The sequence below is a fragment of the Saccopteryx bilineata genome, chromosome 6 (genome assembly GCF_036850765.1).
Source record: "Saccopteryx bilineata isolate mSacBil1 chromosome 6, mSacBil1_pri_phased_curated, whole genome shotgun sequence".
Classification (NCBI taxonomy): Eukaryota; Metazoa; Chordata; class Mammalia; order Chiroptera; family Emballonuridae; genus Saccopteryx; species Saccopteryx bilineata.
Window position 1 is genome coordinate 120,249,345 of NC_089495.1, and position 22,300 is coordinate 120,271,644.

General features: G+C 41.5%; 1 protein-coding gene across 1 annotated transcript in view; it reads right to left on the bottom strand.

Moving 5' to 3' along the window:
• Positions 1-22,300, bottom strand: part of ARHGEF4 (Rho guanine nucleotide exchange factor 4) — a 177,042-nt gene that overhangs the window by 89,079 nt on the left and 65,663 nt on the right. Inside the window, 2 exon segments of the mRNA XM_066237640.1 lie at positions 3,828-3,954; positions 15,325-18,777. Coding sequence (XP_066093737.1) covers positions 3,828-3,954; positions 15,325-18,777 — 3,580 coding nt within the window.

A 22,300-nucleotide genomic window follows, 5' to 3' on the forward strand; every position in this document is an offset into this window, starting at 1 on the left:
TCTATCAGCAAGTCTGTGCATTCTACCTCCAAAAGGAATGTCAAAGGTGTCCCTTTCTCTTACTTTACTGCTACCACCACCATTCTGTACCTAGAAGACAAGTTCAGTCTCTAGTTCCACAGAGCAACCAGAGCAAAGTCTAAAATAGAAATTATACCATGACATGTTTCTACTTTAAACCCTTCAGAAGCTCCTCTTTTTCACAATAAGCAAGACCTACAAGTCCTTGTGTGCTCTAGGCTGGCCTGTTTCTCCAGCCGTCATAGTCCCTGTCCCTTGCTCTCTGCACTCCAGCCACTGTGGCCTTCCTGCTAGCTCTCCTGCTTGCCTCAGGGCCTTTGCACTTACTGTTCCCTTTACCTGAATGTTGTCTTTGTTTTGCAATTTACTGGCTCCTTCTCAATCTTCAGATCTCACTAAAGGTTGCCTTCTCAGTGAGACTTCACTTACCCCTTCCTCACATTTATTGCCCTCTGTCAGTGGCTGCTGTGCATCTGTCGTCTGCTCTTTGTAGGCTTACACACTCAGTGGTGGGATTCAAATAGTTTAACAACGGGCTCTCTGCCCTAATGACCATTTTAAGTACAAAAAAGCAATATACCAAAAGATAGTTTATTATTTCACACATTTAAAACTTAAATACAATCAATAAAAGAGGCACACAAAACTAAATTATGTTATAGTTTTAAAATACTAATGAAAAAATAATAATACCTGACAAAAAAACAATAAAACTGTTATTTAAGATAGTTCATACTGCTTCTTGATTGGCATCCTCACTTGCAATTTTTTCACCTATGACGGAATGAGCATTACTATAGGTGCTTAGAATACGCTGTTGTGAAGATGAACATTAAAAAGAATAAGGAATGTCAATTTGTGATTTCCACACTGGGTGGCTGCCCCAACACCCTCCTTAGAGAGAACCCTGATTACAGGTGCCATTTTAATAACCAGTTCGCCAAACTCAACAAAACATTAGTTATTGGTTCTGCCAAACCGGTGCAAACTGGCTGAATCCCACCACTGAGTTTGCCGTAAGATCAGGAATAAGACAGGGATGTCTGCTTTCACCACTCCTATTCAACATAGTACTGGAAGTTCTGGCCACAGCAATCAGACAAGAAGAAAAAAATAAAAGCCATCCAAACTGGAAAAAAAGGAAGTAAAACTGTCATTTGTAGATGACATGATACTGTACATAGAAAAGTCTAAAGACTCTACCAAAACACTACTAGAAATGATAAATGAATTAGGTAAAGTAGCAGGATACAAAATTAATATTTAGAAATTGGTGGCATTTTCATGCACTCATAATGAACTATCAGAAAGAAATTTAAGAAAACAATCCCAGGTATTATTGCAGTAAAGTAAATAAGGTTCCTAGGAATAAATTTAACCAAGTAGCTGAAAGACCTGTACTCATAAAATTATAGGATACTGAAGAAATTGAGGAAGATACAAGTAAGTGGAACCATATACCATGTTCATGGATTATAAGAATTAACATCATTATAATGTTCATACTAAGTTAAGCAACCTATAGACTCTGCAATTCCTATTAAAATACCAATGACATATTTCACAGATCTAGAAGAAATATTTAAAATTTATCTGGAACCAAAGAAACCCTGAATAGCTTCAACTTTCTTGAGAAAAAACAACAAAATTGGACATATCGCAATATCTGATATCAAACTATACTACAAGGCCATAGTAATGAAAACAGCCTGGTACTGTCATAAGAACAAGTATATAGATCAATGGAAGAGGACAGAGAGCCCGGAAATAAGTACACACTTTTATGGTCAATTAATATTCGACAAAGGATGTAAGAACATAAAATAGAATAAAGACAGTCTTTTCAAAAAAATGGTGTTGGGAAAATTGGACAGATACATGCAAAAAATGAAACTAGACTGCCAACTTACACTGTACACAAGAATAAACTCAAAATGAATCAAATACATAAATGTAAGTCATGAAACCATAAAAATCCTAAAAGGAAACATAGACAGTAAAATCTCAGACATCTCTTGTAGCAACAAGGAAAAAATAAACAAATGGAACTACATCAAACTAAAAAGTTTTTGCACAGCAAAAGAAACCATCAATAAAATAAAAGGGCAGCCTACTGTGGAGGAGAACGTGTTCACCAATAATACATCAGCTAAGGGGTTACTTTCCAAAGTACATAAGGAACTTACATGACTCATCACTAAGAAGACAAACAACCTGATTTTAAAATGGACAAAGGACCTGAAAAGTCAGTTCTCCAAAGAGGACATACAGATGGCCAATTGGCATATGAAAGGATGCTCAACATCACTAACCACCAGAGAAACACAAAGTAAAACCTCAATGAAATATCACTCATGCCTGTCAAAATGGCTATCACCAATAAATCAAAAGGGAGTATTTGAGGTCTTCTTCTCAGTGTCTCATCAGATATCTCAAACTCAGATTATTTCTTAGGAAAACTAAAAATAAATAAATCAACAACAAGTGCTGGCAAGGATGTGTAGAAAAGAGAACCCCTGTGCACTGCATGTGGGAATGCAGATTGGTGCAGCCACTGTGGAAAACAGTATGGAGTTTTCCCAAAAAATTAAAAGTGGAACTGCCTTATGACCCAGCAGTTCCACTTCTGGGATCATATCCAAAGAAACATAAAACACTAATTCAAAAGAATATATGCACCCTTACATTTATTGCAGCATTATTTACAATAGCCAAGATCTGGAAACAGCCCAAGTGCCTATCAGAAGAAGAGTGGATAAAAAAGCTGTGGTACATATACACAATGGAATACTACTCAGCTATAAAAAAGAAGGAAACATTACCATTTGCAACAGCATGGATGGACCTGGATTGCGTTATGCCATGGGAAATAAGCCAGGCAGAGAAATATAAGTACCATATGATCTCACTCATATGTGGAATCTAATCAACAAAATAATTTAACAAACAAGATAAAAACAGAAGCATAGATACACAGAACAGACAGACAACTTTCAGAGGGTAGGGATTGGTGGTCTGGATGAAAAAAGGTGATGGGATTAAGCCATACACACACACACACACTGCTCACAAATTGGGGGATTTTTATATAGCTTCATATTAATTTTTAAATATCCCCTAGTTTTTGTGAGATATATATATATATGTATATGTATATATATATATATAGGCAAAATATCCATATATCCACATATAACACATAGACACCAACAACAGTGCGGTGATATCCAGAGAGAAAGGTGGGCAGAGGGAGGTAAGTGGGCAAAGGGGGGCTCAGTGGGGAGGGAATGAAACTTGACTATGGGAGTGAGTGCATGATGCATTACGGAGATAATGTTTTATTGAGTTGTACACTAAAAACCTGTATGGTTTCATTAACCAATGTCACCCAATAAATTTAAAAAATAACTCAAGGAAGAGATTGGTCTCTCAGAATGCAAAATACCCAAATTTTATTACTAGATTAGAGAAAGCACTCTATGTGATTGCTTCTTTTGCAAGTTGTATCCTATAGCAAGACCCAAGGGATGGTCAGTCGTTTTGTTTGTTTGGTTGGTTGGTTAAATAAATGGAGTCATGTTTTGGGATTTAATAATCAAATGTTCCCTAAGCCAAAAATTCCCTTTCTCTGATTGGTATGTAGGTACCTCTTCCTAATTGAAGAGATAAGAGACAGTGTTTTATCCCTTTCACCTTCAAGCTACTTCTGCCAGGGATGTAGACATAGTAGTCAACAACACCCTCTCACTTGTTCTTCTTTCCAAGACACCAGAGTATGAAACAAAATAGAGAGGCATATAACTCACCATAGTCAGGTGTGTGCTCTTGCCTGCCCAGGTGGTTCAGCCGTGTTGGGGCACTCTGGGAGAAAGGATGGCTTCTTCTAAGGAGATTCCAAGACACTGGAGAGGTAATGGTCGTCTGCCTCCAAAACTGGGAGAGGAGGAAAGAGAGAGTAAATGAAGAAAAGAGAAGACATGTCATTGCCACATTTTTCTAACTGTTCAGGACTTTTGAGCAGAGCACACGGCCAGAATGGCAACAGTTCAGGAAGATGGCCGTTCACTTCAATATTCATGGCAAGAAAAGAAAAGCTGCTCCTAAATTTGGTACTTACAACCTGTATGGCAATATGTGGCAACCATGGCACAACGGGTGGTCATTCAACAATGTGAAATGAGGGCTGTTAGGAAGGTTCCAAATCTTTAAATCTACCCCAGCTGAGAACTCACACAGCCTGCAAAACTGTTCATTTTAGCTGAGGCATATTCTTTTAGGAGAACTTAATTGGGATACAACTCACGAAGTCTGACACCTCATAATTATGAGGCAGACCCTACCCTTCAAACAGTAAGGACCAGTGTTGCATGGGGTCTTCGGAAGGCAAGGGATATTACTTTTTTTTTTACCCCAAAGTCCATAGATAAAATTGGTGCCTCCCAGTTTTGTCTCCTTTAAGAAGTTATTGTATTAACTTTATGTCCCCCTTCCTTTTCTTTTGTGTCTCTCACACAATTAACCAAAGAGTGCTTAAAGAATTCTTTTAGTGATTTCTGGAAACATAAACACACAAGTATTAAGAAGGAGTATGACACTCCATCCCATCTCTTCCCTTTGAATAAAACTAAAAATTGGACATACATATAGATCAGTTATCCGAGGACTCTGAAAGTAAATGGTGGCAGGTAGATTGGGGAAGGACACCAGAATTTTAAGTGACACTCATCCTGTGTTGAGTTTTCTTTCTTTTTTCACGCGCATGTGCACGCATGAAAGGGGGGGGGATAGACAGGGACAGACAGACAAGGCAGAGAGGTAAGAAGCATCAATTTGTAGTTGCAGTACTTTAGTTTTCATTGATTGCTTTCTCATATTTGCCTTGACCAGGGGCTGTGGCTGAGCCAGTGCCCCCTGCTCAAGCCAATGACCTTGGGCTCAAGCCAGCAACCTTGGGCTTCAAGCCAGTGACCTTTCGGCTCAAGCCAGTGATCATGGGGTCACTTCTATGATTCCACACTCAAGCCGGTGACCCTGAGCTCAAGCCGGCAACCTCGGGGTTTTGAACCTGGATCCTCAGTATGGTGCAGAACAGTATCAACAAATAATTTCTGGAAAGATCCCAATTATGCTGAAAAACATTAACTTACAGACATGAGAAGGTCATTAAACTTCAGACAAGAAAACCCAAGGAAATCAGTGCCTAACACATCATAACAAAACCACTGAAAACTAAAGAGAATAAAAAAAAATCTTGAAAGCAGCCAGAAATTAACAACATACTATTTGTAGGGGAATAGTCATTCAAAGGACTACAGATTTTTCATGAAGACCAGAAAGAAAGGGACAATGGTTTTAAAATGCTGAGCCAACTGTCAACCCAGAATTCTATATCCAGCAAAAAAATACTTTAGGTAAAGAAGGTGAAATAAATACAATCTCACATGAAGAAAAATTAATTCATAGCGAGCAGACCTGCTGTAAAGAAATTTACAGGAAGATCTTCATACAAAAGCGAAATGATACCAGTGGGAAACTAAACTTCAGGTATTGAAGTAAGAGCAACAGAAGGAGTAAATATGTGGTCAAATACAACAGATTATTTTTCTCCTCTCAGTTCTTTAAAATACGTTTGATAGTTAAAAGTAAAAATTATAATATTGTCTGATGAGGTTTTGATATATGTAGATGACCTAGGACAACTACAGCATGAAGGGGGAGATTGAAGATATCTATTAATATATGGTGGATAAAGCATCAGCCCGGAATGCAGAGGTCGCCAGTTTGAAACTATAAGGTCGCTGGCTCTGAGACCAGGCTTGTCAGCACAGCGTCACTGGCTTGAGTGTGTGTGTGGGATCCTCCACATGACCCTAAAGGTCACCAGTTTGAGCTCAAAGGTTGCTGGCATGGAAAGCCCAAGGTCACTGGCTCGAGTAAGGAGATGGGGCTTGGCCCTGGTCGAGGCACATACGAGCAGCAATCAGTGTGCAACTGAAGTGGAAGCAACTACTAGTTGATGCTTCTCCCCTCCCTTCCTGCTCTCTCCCTCTCCTTCTCTTTTCCTCTCTCTTAAAAAACAAAATGGATAAATGAGAAAAAGAAACTTCGCTATATGCTGTTACAAGAAACCCACTTTCAAAGTAATGATAAAAGTAGGTAAAACATAAATGGATGGAAAAACATATGCCACATAAACTCTAATTTAAAAAAACTTGAATAGTTATACTGATATCAGACAAAATACATAGATTTCAGATGAAATAGGTAAGAGGAAGCATTAGTGCATTAAGAAGGAACTTGGCTACTTTGGCATGTCCTTATTTTTCATTTGACATTAGGTCCTTTCCAAAATGAATGTGAGGAATTGATTTCACTTCAAGACTTTCCTCCTTTTCAGTAAAACGAGGAGGTGTGATGGGGGATGGGTAGGGGAAAAATCCTGGAACTTTTTATTTGGCTCATGCCATGTTATGATCATATGTCTTCTGAATAAGAGGAAATAATATCTTTAAATCTAGTGTCTAGCCAAGAGTTTAGTAAATGAAGAAATAAACTGCACTGTTGATTGGTGCCTTATGTAAATACATCTTACCATTTGGGTTGAGATGGGCCTTAACAAGGAAAGTTTGTTGTAGGAAAGCAATTTAGTACATGAGTGTAAGCATGCCTACTGCATTGTCTCTTCAGATTCTATTTTGTTTACAATATTAAAATGTATGTTAGCAAAAGTGGGTGGATTTTCAAATAAAATGCAGCTTACACACACATACACACAAGTATCAAGGAAAACTACCAAGATACCAAAGGGTATTATATAATAAGAGGGTAAATTCAGCAGGAAGACACAATAATCCTAAATGTGTATGCACCTAACCACAGACCTCCAAAATATATGAAGCAAAAACTGATAAAATTTAAAAGAAAAATGGAGAATCCACAGTTACGGTTGGATACTTTAACACTTTTATCTCAATAATCAATAGAACAAATAAACAGAATAGCAGAGGAAGAGATGAAGCGAACATCATCATCAACCAACTGGAATTAATGGACATTTGTAGAATAGTCCACCCAACAGCAGAACACATATTGTTTTCAAGTGCATGGGTACTTTTCACCAAAACAAACCATATCCTTGGTGATAATGATAAAATCAATAATAACAATAACAACTTAAATTTAAAAGGATTGAAGTTGTACAAAGTATCCTTCTCTGATCATAAATTAAACTAGAAATCAGTAATAGAAAGGTAATGGGAAATTTCTACCTACTTAGAAATTAAACAACAGAATAACCCATGTAGTCCAACGACTACACTTTGAGAATGGTGATCTAGTGTTCTGATTCCTTACAACATATGCTTTATTATTCTTGCTATTCTGATTCTTTCAAGCCACATTGTATTCTTCTTTGCTTCTTTTCATACTGTTTTGCTAGTTGTATTTATCTTTTTGTATTCACTACTAGAAAAGCTAGACCATTATTGGACTCAACTAGTATACAATTTCCATTTCTTATTAATAATCAGAATTCTCTCTGATGCCAAACCTTATACAATTGTAGGACCTTAGACTTGGAACTCTCATGAAATTTACTTTAATCCTGGTTAAAGTGGAACGGGACATTGGTACACATATTCATGAAGGCCAGATTACATCTGAGAGAGGAATAAAATGTGCACAGGTTTCTAAGCACCTAGTTCTTTCTCCATTCATCTTACCCACAAACAGTTCTTTCTCATTTTGCCCTCTTGATCTCGATCTCCTCCCTAAAATCCCTTAGCTGGAATGCAGATGCTGGAGCCTGCTTCCCCAGGCAGTGTAGGGTTTTTCCCCTTAAACCTGACATTGAAAAGAAATCTTCGTATCTAAACAGCACCTTTCACACCCAAGGGCTGCCGCCGTCCTACAACCACACACATATGCTTCGGTCTCCCAGGTGTGAGATGACATTGTGGCCTGACCTGTGGTGGCGCAGTGGATAAAGCATAGACCTGGAACACTGAGGTTGCTGGGTTCAAAACCCTGCACTTGTCAGGTCAAGGCACATATGGGAGTTGATGCTTCCTGCTCCTCCCCCCTTCTTTCTCTCTCTCTCTCTCTCTCTCTCTCTCTCTCCTCTCTAAAATGAATAAAAAAATTAATTAATTAAAAAAAAGAGATGATGTTCTGGAGGGCTAAATGACACAGCAGTATGTGAGTGAGGGAATTCTCCCATTCACTGAAACGCTGGGCTGGCCTTGGGAGGGCCACATGTACCAGCTCTTCATCATTCAAGCCTTGGCTCTAACGTTAGACTCCAAACTTCCATCCTAAGGGAGTATCACCCTCCTTGCCCTTAATTCTCTATACCCTTAACCTTTTCAGTTTCTTAATTACATTTCCAACATTTTCTAGTCTTCAGTGTTTGAAATAATCATGTTTTTTTAAGACTTTATTTATTTTAGAGGAGAGAGACAGAAAGGGGGGGGGGGGAAGCATCAACTCCCATATGTGCCTTGACCAGGCAAGCCCAGGGTTTTGAACCAGCGACCTCAGCATTCCAGGTTGACACTTTATCCACTGCACCACCATACATCAGGCCTGAAATAATCTTATTTGCTCGATTATTTATTAAATCCTGCTACCTTTGCTCCCTGCTTCCTGCTCTGAGGACAGAGGTCTTTATGTGTTATTCATTACTGTATCCACAGCACCTAAAGTACAGCCTGGCCCCATAGTGGGCACTCAATAAATATTTATCAGGTTGAAGAAGAACAAAATGAGAGGGTTTGATCAACTGGACAGCAGCACTTCCTATATTCCTGTATACTAGTCATGAGGACACTGAGTCAACATAGACCAACAGACCAAACACCAGGGTTAGGCATCTCAGAGACCTAAATATGAAAAACCAGACCATGAAAACTTAAAACAAAAAAAGGTAACTTAGGGGGTTCTATTCATGACCTTGGAGTAGAGAAAAAAATGGATTAACTTGACAACATTAAAATTAAGAACTTGGGCCCTGGAGGGGTGGATAGACCATCATCCCAGAGCGCCAAGGTCATGGGTTCAATCCCTGGTCAGGGCACATAAAAGAAGCTACCAATGAGTGCATAAATAAGGGGAATAACAAATTGATATCTTTCTCTCTCTCCTGGAAAATTTTTTTTAAAAACTAAGAACTAGTGTTCATCAAAAGGTACCATTGAAGGAAACAGATAAGCCATAGAATGGGAAATCTTATTTGTGACACATTAACTGATTGTATCCAGAACATAGACAAATTGGTTAAAAAAAAAAAAAAAAAAAAAAGACATCATAAACAAATGGACGAGAGCTAAGGTCAGACATGTCCCCAGAGATGATAGCCACATTGTCAATAAGCAGGTAAAGGGTGCTCAGCCTCTTTAAAAGTTGGGAAATGCACATCAAGACAACAATGAGATACCTCTACCCACCTAGCAGAAGGGGTACATTTAAAAAGCCTGACAACACTAACCAAATGTTAATGAGAATACAGAGCAAAGGAAATGCTTAAGGAATGAATGTAAACTGGCACAATCACTTTGGCAAAATATCAGGCACTGTCTAGCAGAGCTGAAGATACGCATCCCTGAGAGGCCCAGCCTACAGAAGCGCAAGTGCGAGTGCGGGAGGCACCTGGGCACAGATGGTCCGAGCAGCCTGAACTGGAGAGAGCCCCGCACCCAGCAGCAGCTGCCCAGTAAACACACTGTGGTATGCTCACTCAGAGTAGTTTTGTACAACAACGAAAAGGAGAGAAGGTTAGATACTCAGCACAGGGATGAGTCTTAATGTAATTATAGCAAAAGAAGGCAGACAATAGACTGGAAGCTTAAAGGAATATATAAGGTTTTACTTACATAAAGCTAAAAATAGGCCCACAGAAACCACACTGTAGGTGCAAAATTAAGTAGTAAAATTACAATGAAAGTCAAGGAAGTGACTACCATAAACCTTTGCACAGTGGTAATGGCCAGAGAGAAGGAAGGGTGCTCTGAACAGGAAGGGTTAGGGGCAGGGGATGGTGTGGTGCTTCCCGACACGTGGAGATTGTTGTGTGTTTGTTTTACAACAATATACCATATTTGTACATTATGCTTTTCTGTATGCCATCTATTTTTCTCAAAAAAGAGCTTTAAAGAAAAACTAGGATACAACATCACAGAAAATTATAGCCTCTATTAGATGGTGTGAAAAAGTATCTAAAAGTTGTTTATAGAAAAAAGCTGGAGGCAAATTTAACAAAATGTTAAAAATGGTTGTTTTAGAGCAGTGGTTCTCAAAGTGTGCGTTGTGGCAGTGGTCCTCAACTTTTTTTGGGCCATGGACCAGTTTAATGTCAGAAAATATTTTCATGGACCAGCCTTTAGGGTGGTCATGGATAAATGCATCACATGACCGAGACAAGCATCAAGAGTGAGTCTTAGACGGATGTAACAGAGGGAATCTGGTCATTTTTAAAAAATAAAACACCGTTCATACTTAAACATAAATAAAACGGAAATAATGTAAGTTATTTATTCTTTCTTTGCAGACCGGTACCAAATGGGCCACAGACCAGTACCAGTCCGCGGCCTGGGGGTTGGGGACCACTGCTCTATGGTATTCCAGAGAAATATGTGCCTGTTGGAGACCAGAAAACCAACAGGGTTTTTGGAGTTTAGATTTTTGGGGGACAGAGGTGTGGGGAATTGGCTATAAGCTGACAGTCTGCCCAACCCCCTCCTCACTTGCCTGATTAGGTTGCAAAAGGCTGTTAAGCTGTGGTGCTGGATTGTTTACACTACCCCCCATGTTCCCCAGAAAAACTGGAGACATGTTTTTTCTATCCTTTGTTTGGTATAAAGTTAAGATGATATGTATGGTGGGGGTTTTCTTCATTTGGTAAAATTCTTGGGTTGCCTTGGAACCATGATCAAAGATCTCATTGATTTGCTAATGGTCCACTTTGCCCTATAAACAAAGCAAGATGCAGTTTTTGGGAGTGCTTTGTTCTTGCCAGCAGCAATTACAGGGCCTTTCCAACCCCATATTTTCTTAATTACACGTATTTTCTTAATTCCACACTGTTCCCACTCGGGACTTGGAATTACTAGCTGCACTGGTTCACGGCATGTGCCCAGATATAAAAATAAATATAGTTCCTCTATTATATCATTTCCTTACAGAATATACTGTTCTTTTTGTTAACACATCATTATTATATTAATTAACACATCATTATATTATTTTTAGATAAATACACCCAAATAAAATAGATTTCTCAAAAAGAAGAGTGATATTGAAGAATCCGGTTTTTGAAGTGAGCAAAAGTTAAGTGTAAATAAAATAAGACTTGAAGGCTGATGGACAGAATTTAAATCACTTAACACTGAACAATACGATTGGACTAGAAACCCATTCATGGAAGCTTCAAGTGATTTTGGTTTAACATTAACAGAAGAAGAAGAACTGGAAGCTATATCCACTGATCATAGATTGATGATTAAACATAAGGAATTGTCTCTTGAAGCCTTTTGGATTTCTATAAAAGAAGAATATGTGGCAACATCTAAAAAAGCTTTGAACATTTTACTACAATTTTCAACATCGTATTTATGTGAATTAGGATTTTCTACCCTCAACACAATTAAGATTAAAAAGAGGAATTCTTCAATGTATTGACGAGGAAATGAGTTTTCCTTTCAGATATATGCCCAAACATTGCAGAAACCACTAGGACACATCAGGCTCATGTTTTTCATAAACACAAGAATGAAGAAACTTAAAACATTCGCACTGGGACCTGCCAAATTTACTAAGTCTTACTAAGTATGTATCTATATAAATAAAAAGATAACTTTTTTGTTGTTTTTAAAGCTCACTTTATTTTATTTTATTTTTTTGTATTTTTCTGAAGCTGGAAACGGGGAGAGACAGTCAGACAGACTCCCGCATGCGCCCGACCGGGATCCACCCGGCACGCCCACCAGGGGCGACGCTCTGCCCCTCCCGGGTGTCGCTCTGCCGAGACCAGAGCCACTCTAGCACCTGGGGCAGAGGCCAAGGAGCCATCCCCAGCGCCCGGGCCATCTTTGCTCCAATGGAGCCTTGGCTGCGGGAGGGGAAGAGAGAGACAGAGAGGAAGGAGGGGGGCGGGGTGGAGAAGCAAATGGGCACTTCTCCTATGTGCCCTGGCCAGGAATCAAACCCGGGTCCCCCGCACGCCAGGCCGACGCTCTACCGCTGAGCCAACCGGCCAGGGCTACTTTTTTGTTGTTTTTAAACACCTCTTTTTTACAAATTCTAAAAAGCATAACTAAAAAAAATGTAACATAAAAATGGTTTTAAATATCAATAAATTTAATTTTGTCGTACTTATTTCATTTAATTACCATAAAAGCTCGCTTGGACTTTATTTTTTTTCTTTAATATTTGACTTAATTATAGCATATTTCTCAGAAATTTGTATATAGTGAGCCTACAATTATTTGTAGGATTTTAAATGTGCCCTGGCTTCAAAAGTTTGAGAACCACTGTTTTAGAATATTGGAGTAAAACAACTCTTGCTCCTTAAAAGCGCTGTGGAAGGAAGAAACAGGAATGACAACTGAATTCTTAGCAAATACCCTGACAATCGTAGCCTGCTTTCTCAGGAGCAGCCACACGATGGAGCCTTCGAATCACCAATGAGGTTCCTGTTTTGTTGCTGCCCAGGGCTTCCGCGGGAGAGAACCACCTTCGGAGCTTCTCGCACCTCGCATTCTGCCGTATTCGTGCATTTGCCGCTCTCTAGTCTTTCTACATGTTGTGATGTGCAAGAGTGCTAGGCCCTTCCTCTCCCCCATTGGATTTTAAAAATTAAGAGAAATAGGAACGAACATGTATTGAGCACCCACTTCTTGTCTGGCCCTTTTGCCAGTCACTTTATAAACATCTCACTTACTGCTTGTTAAAACCCAGGCAGACTGTAGGTGTTGCCTGAGGCTCAGCCACCTGAGCACAGGGACAAGCTCAGGGAATGTGTATTTTCCATTGTGTGTGAGTGTGTGCGTGCGCACACACATACATGTATACACCTAGACATATATATATACTGCTCACAAAAATTAGGGGATATTTCAAAATAAATATGAAGCAGTAAAATATCCCCCAATATTTGTAAGCAGTATATTTATAGCACTAGTAAATCAGTCATGTTGATATTAGACTAATAACCCCCCTTTTTTTACTACTTGCTTTTACTGAGTTAGCTAGCATTATAAAATCTGTATTTTAAAATCAAGTTGTTTGTATTGAAGATAAAAAAAATTAAAAGGAGCAATAAGCATCTAAGTGGGAGAAAGGTCAAGAAACGGGCACTCTCATACACTGCTACCACATGTGTTAATTTCTTTTTTAAGACTTTATTCAATTTTCAGAGAGGGGAGAGAGAGAGAAGGGGGAGGAGCAGGAAGCATCAACTCCCATATGTGCCTTGACCAGGCAAGCCCAGGGTTCCGAACCAGTGACCTCAGTGTTCTAGGTCGATGCTTTATCCCACTGTGCCACGACAGGTCAGGCACCACGTGTGTTAATTGCCACAGTTACTTCAGAAAGTAATCTGAGATCTTGTTAAAATGGAAAACACACAGGCCCTGACCAGATGGCTAAGTAGATAGAGGATCCTCCCAGTGCATTGAGGTTGCAGGTCGATCCCTGGTCATAGGAGAAGCAATCAATGAGTGCACAACTAAATGGAACAATTAAGTGGATTAACAAGTTGATGCTTCTCTCTCTCCTCCTTCCTTCCTCCCTTCCTCTCTCTTGCTCTCAAATCAATGGGAAAAACTTGTTTAAACACACGTATCCTTTGATTGTGCAATCCCTTTTATATCCTACAGAAATAAAAACATCAATACCGAAGGATGTGTGTTCAAGGGTGCTATTGTAGCATTACTTATGACTCCCGCAAACCAAATACCATCTCAATAGCAATCAGTGGGGTAATAGTTAACTAAAAGAAAGTGTAGCCATACTATGAAATAGTATGTGACTTGTTTTGTTTTTGTTTTTGTTTTTAGCAAGAGAGAGGGACAGACAGGAAGAGAGAGAGATCAACTCATAACTGCAGCACCTTAGTTGTTCATTGATTGCTTTCTGATATGTGCCTTGACCGGGGGGCTACAGCAGAGCAAGTGGCCCCTTGCTCAAGCCAGCAACCTTGGGGCTCAAGCCAGCAACAATGGGGTCATGTCTATGATCCCACATTCAAGCTGTCGACCCTGCACTCAAGCTGGTAAGCCCATGCTCAAGCCAGCAACCTCGGGGTTTCAAATCTGGATCCTCAGTGTCCCCAGCCAATGCTCTGTCCACTTGTCCACTGTGTCACCTCCTGGTCAGGCAGTATGTGACTTTTAAATAGAGAACAATGTACATAAAACCACTGAAGGACTACCCATGCTGTATTATTAAGAGAATAAAAAAGTTGCCAAGTAATATATGTGTATGACCCCACTGCATAACTCCAATGGGGAACAGGGTTGAAGGGTTTGGGAGGAAGACTGTCACCTTTTCCCTTCTACATCTATATTTACTTTTTCCCCCTTTAGTAATGTTTTTTAAAATTAGCATAAGAGGAAAAAGTTGAAAGTTAATGTTTAGCTTCTTAGTAGTGAGAAAATATGTCGAGTAAAGGGTCATATTGTCAGCTGAGAGTAATTGCCTTTGAATGTACAATGTCTAATTCCAGCATGGCGAGAATACACCACTAGGAAAACCTCTTCCCCAGCGCCCTTTCCTGTGAAGCAGCCCCCACGGGGGCCTGGAAACTCGGTGAGCACACCGTATCTGTTGGTCAGAGCCCAGAGGGCCTTCCCGCTTGTCCCTGTGCTCTGGTGGGTTTTTTGTATGAGGAGCAGGAGGCATGTGCCTTGGACAAACACCTAAGAATTAGAATTATAATGAAATGCCAATTCTGACTTGTTAATTTGCAAATTCCAAGAAGTTGGCTGCACATTGTTGATGAAGGTAGGGGTCACTCTGGGAGTGTAACTGGGCATTTCCTGGGGAAGACAGACTGGCCTTCCTATTTCACCTCTGCATCACTTAGGAAAACATCTGTGTGGTTCTCTCTTGTTTTGCCTTAAGAGTAAAGAAAGAGCTGTAGGCTAGATAGGTGGGTTGGTGAAAACATCATCCGGAAGCCAGTTCGATCCCTGGTCAGGGCACATTCAAGACAGGAACATTCATGTTCCTGTCTTTCTCTCCCTTCCTCTTTCGCTAAAAAAGGGGGCAGTGAGTGTTGGGGAAGCCACAGATAACTTGTTAACTCACCTCACTCCCAGGAAGGTCCCTGAGCGAGGATGGTGTGCTCAGACTATGGGAATGCTGGCCTCTTTGCCAGCTCTCCTTCTGGTCATCCTGGTCCAGCGTCTGCAGTGAAAGTAGGAGTCTTGTCCTGGCCCTGTGGGCCCTGGACCTTTCAGGGACCTCTGGGCTGCTATCCTCATTGTTGTAGTTTCTAAGAAAAACCATGGAGATGGCACTGCCCATGCCAGGGTGGCGAAAATCTGCCTGCTGGGCACCAGGTCTGGAGCTCTGGGGCTTGGGGCTTAAGGGTCTGCAGGGCATGCCTTGGTTTCCATAGGCCAAGCAACAGGCCGAGCTGTAGGGGACAGTGTAGCTGATCCCAGGCTGCTGGGCACAAGGGCTAGTGTGTGACATCAGCCTGGACTTTTCAGAAAAGATACCTGAGTGTAGGTACCTACCACTCTCCTGGGGGCTTGTACATTGGAAGGTTGGTTCACTTCTTCTCCTGCTATCTGGAGCGACTAAAATTCTGGATGCCCAAGGGGTGGGGGAAGGTGGGAGTGCCCAGTGATCTCTAAAAACACAACTTTCCTTGTCCTCTGCCTGCTCCTTACAGTGGCTTTTTGTTTCTCGCGAAGGGTTGAGGGGGCTCTGGCCATCTGGGCCAGGACCCGGACTCACTAAGGAGGGCCTTTTCGGACCTTCTGAAGCTTTGCTTCTAAGAAACACATGCCAGGAACTCCGAAGCAGCCTGCCCTTTTCACTCTGGCCCTTGAGAGAACCTGGAGCACGTTCAGTGGTGTTCTCTTTGCCTAAAACTTTGGACTCAAAAAAATTTGCAAAGGTCTTGTGAGCAATGGCCAGCCTCCCCTTGAGCCTCTTTTCCGGAGTCTGGAGTCTCCTGGCATCATCGCAGCTTTCTGAGGACAGTCTTCTGCTGCCAAGGCCCTCTGGTGTGTCCGTGTCCCCACACCGGGTGGGTGCGGCAGCCCCCTTGCCCGGGCCATGGAGGACGGCGTCAGGGGCAGAGGCAGTGCTCCCTCCCAGGTTCGGGGCGACCAAAGGCTGGCTTTTCCCGAAGGAGGACACCTTGGGAAGAGGCACCAGGTGCTCCCTGGGCTCCTGTGAAGCCTGGCCGAGCTGGTGGAGCAGTGGGGCACAGGCAGTGGACAGAGCAGCACCATCTTCGGGGGCCCCGCATGGGTCCTCAGGCCTGGGACCTGGCACCCTGACAGCATCCTCCGCACCCAGCCCAGGCCCCGCGCTCCGGCCGGTCCCAGGTGGTATCTCTTCTGCAGATTCTTCCGCACTCAGCATGTCCCCTGCAGGCTCCTGGGAACACGTTTCTTCTCCCCAAGCTGCTTGGGGGACCAGGACTGCCCCGGGCCCTGCAGCTTGGGGCAGACGCTGAAGAGTCCCATCATTGCCTCCCAGTCTGTGGGCTGATGGCAGTTCACACTCCTTGCCACAGGTCTGTGGTGTCCCACTCATGGGACATGCATTGGGAGTCGCTCTATCACTTTGGGGAGATCCTGGTCTTCCCTCCAGAAACTCACAGAACTGCATTTCTGGGAGAGGACTCCCTCTCCTTGTGGTGGCCTGAAGACCTTTCTGCTCAACAGCTATAATGATGAGCGTGCACCTGCCCCGAAAAGATGTGTCTGCTTTGGGCTCCAGCGGCAGGGCCCTGGCTGAAAGTGTGGCAGCACCCTCTGGGTCCTGGTCACACTCCTTCTCATCATATCTAGAGCTGCAGTGAGACATGGTTGCTGAAGTTATTTCTGAAAAATCCTGCAAGGCATTGTCTGCGCAGTTGGGGTATGGAACGATCATGTCTTCTATGTCCTTTGAAGTGTCCGCTGTACTTGATGTCAGGGTGGTCTCTGGAGTGTCTAAATCATCACTTGCTCTGGAGCAACTGGTCCAGTCTCTCTTCCACATCTGTGACTCGCTATTACCAGAATGATGTGAGAACTTGGCCCTAGCAGGTGGCTTTCTTTTCTCAGTGAGAACATACTTTGATGTGTAATTATTGGTTTGGTTTTCTGCCTCAACAGAAAAGTCCGGAAGGTGATTCTGTTCATCAGCAGCCTCTGGTTCAGGGCCAGTGGCTTGGGGCTCCTCTGGTCTGCTTTCTGGACTGTGTTTCGACTTGCACTTTGCAGGCGCTAGCACTTCCTCTGAACTGAGGCTCACCACCTCTGCAGTATGGCATGAAAGGGCTGGGCAGGACCTAGAATCCTGTCCTAACTGGTTATCCAGACAGAGGTGTTCAGATGGTATTTCCTGAGAGGCCCTCCTGCAGCTAAAAGCACTGGGTTTGTACTGATCCTGCAAATGGGGAGCAGGAAGCACACAGGACACTCGGATTGGGAAAGGGGACAGGGGGTTTTGTGTGCTTGTATCTCGTTCTGCTTCTGTTCTCTCCTTCAGTTGGGTCCCAAACATCACAAAGTTCCGCCCTGGAAGATCCTTGGAATTTTTTAAGGAAAACCCTGCAATGGAATGGGCCCTGGACAATGTCCTTGTGTGCAGAGAGAAGTGCCCACAGGATGCCCTGCTCTTATTACTAATATTTTCTGGAGCACTGTGGTAAAGCTTGGCATGTCGGAGGCAAGATTTCCCTAAAGGAAGCTGACAGGGGACATCAAAGCAGGAGTGGGAGCAAGATGCATCTGAGTTCACTGTGGGGTCTGGGACATACCCCATTTTTTTCCTGGCTCCTAGGGGTGCTGTGCTGTCCAGAGGGCCTCTGAGAGGCAGCCCGGGTCCCTTGGCCCTATTGCAGATATGTGGCCAGCTCTGGCCCAGTTCACAGCACCGAAGAAGGAAGGGCCAGACTGCTGGAACAGCCAGAGAACTCTCAGACCTGGATTTCTGAAGAGAAACGACAGAGAGCCTTCTGAGATCCTGTATGGTTATCATCTCTGCTGGCTGGAGACTGCAGCTACCTGCAGCCCCCTGTGAGCAGCCCTCTACATGGTGAGCCTCTGCCAGCAAAGGCTGTCGCTCCAGGCTGGCCATGCAGTCCTGGGCGTCTTCCGCCTTCTCTTCTCCAGTGCGGGCAGCAAAGGCTCGGAAACCACTGTCATAAGACTGTTCCCTGAAGTCAAGGGACAAATCTCGTTCTTCCTTTGGGTCAAGGCCAGGAACACCAATCCAGTACTGCTGCTGAGATGGTGCAGTGTCTGGGCCATCAGGGCATTCCGAACATGCTATTCCATCCATAGAGGTGCCACTCAGAGGGGGGCAGGTTCCCCTCATTAAGTCACCAGTCAGGGACTCTGTGTCGGAAGCACTTCCAAAGTGGTCAGTGTCTGTGTCCCATTGACTTCCACTCTGGTGGGACAATGTCTCAGGGTCATCGTGGTCTGTTTCTGGGTTCCATCCCTGTTTCTCTGATTCTGCAGGAGAAGAGGGGAGCTGCTTATCTTCAATCTTACCTTCACCTGGCAGGTGTGCACCTGGCTCTGGAGTCTGGAAGGGCAAAAAGAGGGGAGTCAGAGATGAGGCCCGAGGACATCTGTACACATCTACACTGGGTCTGCCTGTTTTGGAAGGAGGAAGATTCAGAAACGTTTCATTAGCTCCCCGTGTGCCCCTAGGAAAAGACAGGTAAGTATGAAGAGCTACGCTTTATTAACAAAGAAAACAAGTGATAAAGCCAAACCCAACAGTAAGGGGGAAACAGAGCACATAGTTAAAGCAGCCCTATTGAAGTCAGATGGGGCTGCATGAGCATTTGCAGTTTAAGTAAGTATAAATACATGTATGAGTCATGACAAGAAGCATACATCTACCTACTGTTTTTAGCAAGAAAGAACAAATTCATATGTGTTTGCTTTGTGTTCTGTTTGTTCTTTTTTTTTTTTTTTTTTTTTATTTTTATTTTTTATTTTTTATTTTTTAATAAATTTTTATTAATGGTAATGGGATGACATTAATAAATCAGGGTACATATATTCAAAGAAAACATGTCTAGGTTATTTTGTCATCAAATTATGTTGCAAACCCCTCGCCCAAAGTCAGATTGTCTTCCGTCACCCTCTATCTAGTTCTCTGTGCCCCTCCCCCTCCCCCTAACTCTCTCCCTCCCTCCCTCCCATGTCCTCCCTCCCCCCCCACACTTGGTAACCACCACACTCTTGTCCATGTCTCTTAGTCTCATTTTTATGTTCCACCAATGTATGGAATCATGTAGTTCTTGTTTTTTTCTGATTTGCTTATTTCACTCCTTATAATGTTATCAAGATCCCACCATTTTGCTGTAAATGATCTGATGTCATCATTTCTTATGGCTGAGTAGTATTCCATAGTGTATATGTGCCACATCTTCTTTATCCAGTCTTCTATTGAAGGGCTTTTTGGTTGTTTCCATGTCTTGGCCACTGTGAACAGTGCTGCAATGAACATGGGGCTACATGTGTCTCCACGTATCAATGTTTCTGAGGTTTGGGGGTATATACCCAGTAGAGGGATTGCTGGGTCATAAGGTAGTTCTATTTGCAGTTTTTTGAGGAACCACCATACTTTCCTCCATAATGGTTGTACTACTTTACAGTCCCACCAACAGTGAATGAGGGTTCCTTTTTCTCCACAGCCTCTCCAACATTTGCTATTACCCGTCTTGTTGATAATAGCTAATCTAACAGGAGTGAGGTGGTATCTCATTGTAGTTTTGATTTGCATTTCCCTAATAACTAATGAAGCTGAGCATCTTTTCATATATCTGTTGGCCATTTGTATCTCTTCCTGGGAGAAGTGTCTGTTCATGTCCTCTTCCCATTTTTTTATTGGATTGTTTGTTTGTTTGTTGTTGAGTTTTATGAGTTCTTTGTAAATTTTGGATATTAGGCCCTTATCTGAGCTGTCGTTTGAAAATATCAGTTCCCATATAGTTGGCTGTCTGTTTATTTTGATATCAGTTTCTCTTGCTGAGCAAAAACTTTTTATTCTGATGTAGTCCCATTCATTTATCTTTGCCTTCACTTCTCTTGCCATTGGAGTCAAGTTCATAAAATGTTCTTTAAAACCCAGGTCCATGATTTTAGTACCTATGTCTTCTTCTATGTACTTTATTGTTTCAGGTCTTATATTTAGGTCTTTGATCCATTTTGAATTAATTTTAGTACACGGGGACAGGCTGTAGTCGAGTTTCATTCTTTTGCATGTGGCTTTCCAGTTTTCCCAACACCATTTGTTGAAGAGGCTTTCTTTTCTCCATTGTGTGTTGTTGGCCCCTTTATCAAAGATTATTTGACCATATATATGTGGTTTTATTTCTGGGCTTTCTATTCTGTTCCATTGGTCTGAGTGTCTATTTTTTTGCCAATACCATGCTGTTTTGATTATCGTGGCCCTATAATATAGTTTAAAGTCAGGTATTGTAATGCCCCCAGCTTCATTCTTTTTCCTTAGGATTGTTTTGGCTATTCGGGGTTTTTTATAGTTCCATATAAATCTGATGATTTTTTGTTCCATTTCTTTAAAAAATCTCATAGGGATTTTGATGGGAATTGCATTAAATTTGTATATTGCTTTGGGTAATATGGCCATTTTGATTATATTTATTCTTCCTATCCAAGAACAAGGAATATTTTTCCATCTCATTGTATCTTTTTCGATTTCCCTTAACAATGCTTTGTAATTTTCATTATATAGGTCCTTTACGTTCTTTGTTATGTTTATTCCTAGGTATTTTATTTTTTTTGTTGCAATCGTGAAGGGGATTATTTTTTTGAGTTCGTTTTCTAATATTTCATTGTTGGCATATAGAAAGGCTATGGACTTTTGTATGTTAATTTTGTATCCTGCGACCTTACTGTATTGGTTTATTGTTTCTAATAATCTTTTTGTGGAGTCCTTCGGGTTTTCGATGTATAGGATCATATCATCAGCAAAAAGTGATAGCTTTACTTCTTCTTTTCCGATATGGATGCCTTTTATTTCTTTGTCTTGTCTGATTGCTCTGGCCAGAACTTCTAGCACCACGTTGAATAAGAGTGGAGAGAGTGGACAACCCTGTCTTGTTCCTGATTTAAGGTAGAAAGTCCTCAGTTTTATGCCGTTTAATAGGACGTTGGCTGATGGTTTCTCATATATGGCCTTTATCATGTTGAGATATTTTCCTTCTATACCCATTTTGTTGAGAGTCTTAAACATAAAATTGTGTTGTATTTTATCAAAAGCCTTTTCTGCATCTATTGATAAGATCATGTGGTTTTTGTTCTTTGTTTTGTTGATATGGTGTATTACATTAACCGTTTTGCGTATGTTGAACCATCCTTGAGATTCTGGGATGAATCCCACTTGATCATGATGTATTATTTTTTTAATATGTTGTTGTATTCGGTTTGCCAGTATTTTGTTTAGTATTTTAGCATCTGTATTCATTAGAGATATTGGTCTGTAGTTTTCTTTCTTTGTGCCATCCTTGCCAGGTTTTGGTATGAGGGTTATGTTGGCCTCATAAAATGTGTTTGGAAGTATTGCTTCTTCTTCAATTTTTTGGAAGACTTTGAGTAGAATAGGAACCAAGTCTTCTTTGAATGTTTGATAGAATTCACTAGTATAACCATCTGGGCCTGGACTTTTATTTTTGGGGAGATTTTTAATAGTTTTTTCTATTTCCTCCCTGCTGATTGGTCTGTTTAGGCTTTCTGCTTCTTCATGACTCAGTCTAGGAAGGTTGTATTGTTCTAGGAATTTATCCATTTCTTCTAGATTGTTGTATTTGGTGGCATATAATTTTTCATAGTATTCTACAATAATTCTTTGTATTTCTATGATGTCTGTGGTGATCTCTCCTCTTTCATTTTGGATTTTATTTATTTGAGTCCTGTGTCTTTTTTCCTTGGTGAGTCTTGCCAAGGGTTTGTCAATTTTGTTGATCTTTTCAAAGAACCAGCTCCTTGTTTTATTGATTTTTTCTATAGTTTTTCTGTTCTCTATTTCATTTATTTCTGCTCTGATTTTTATTATCTCCTTTCTTCGGCTGGTT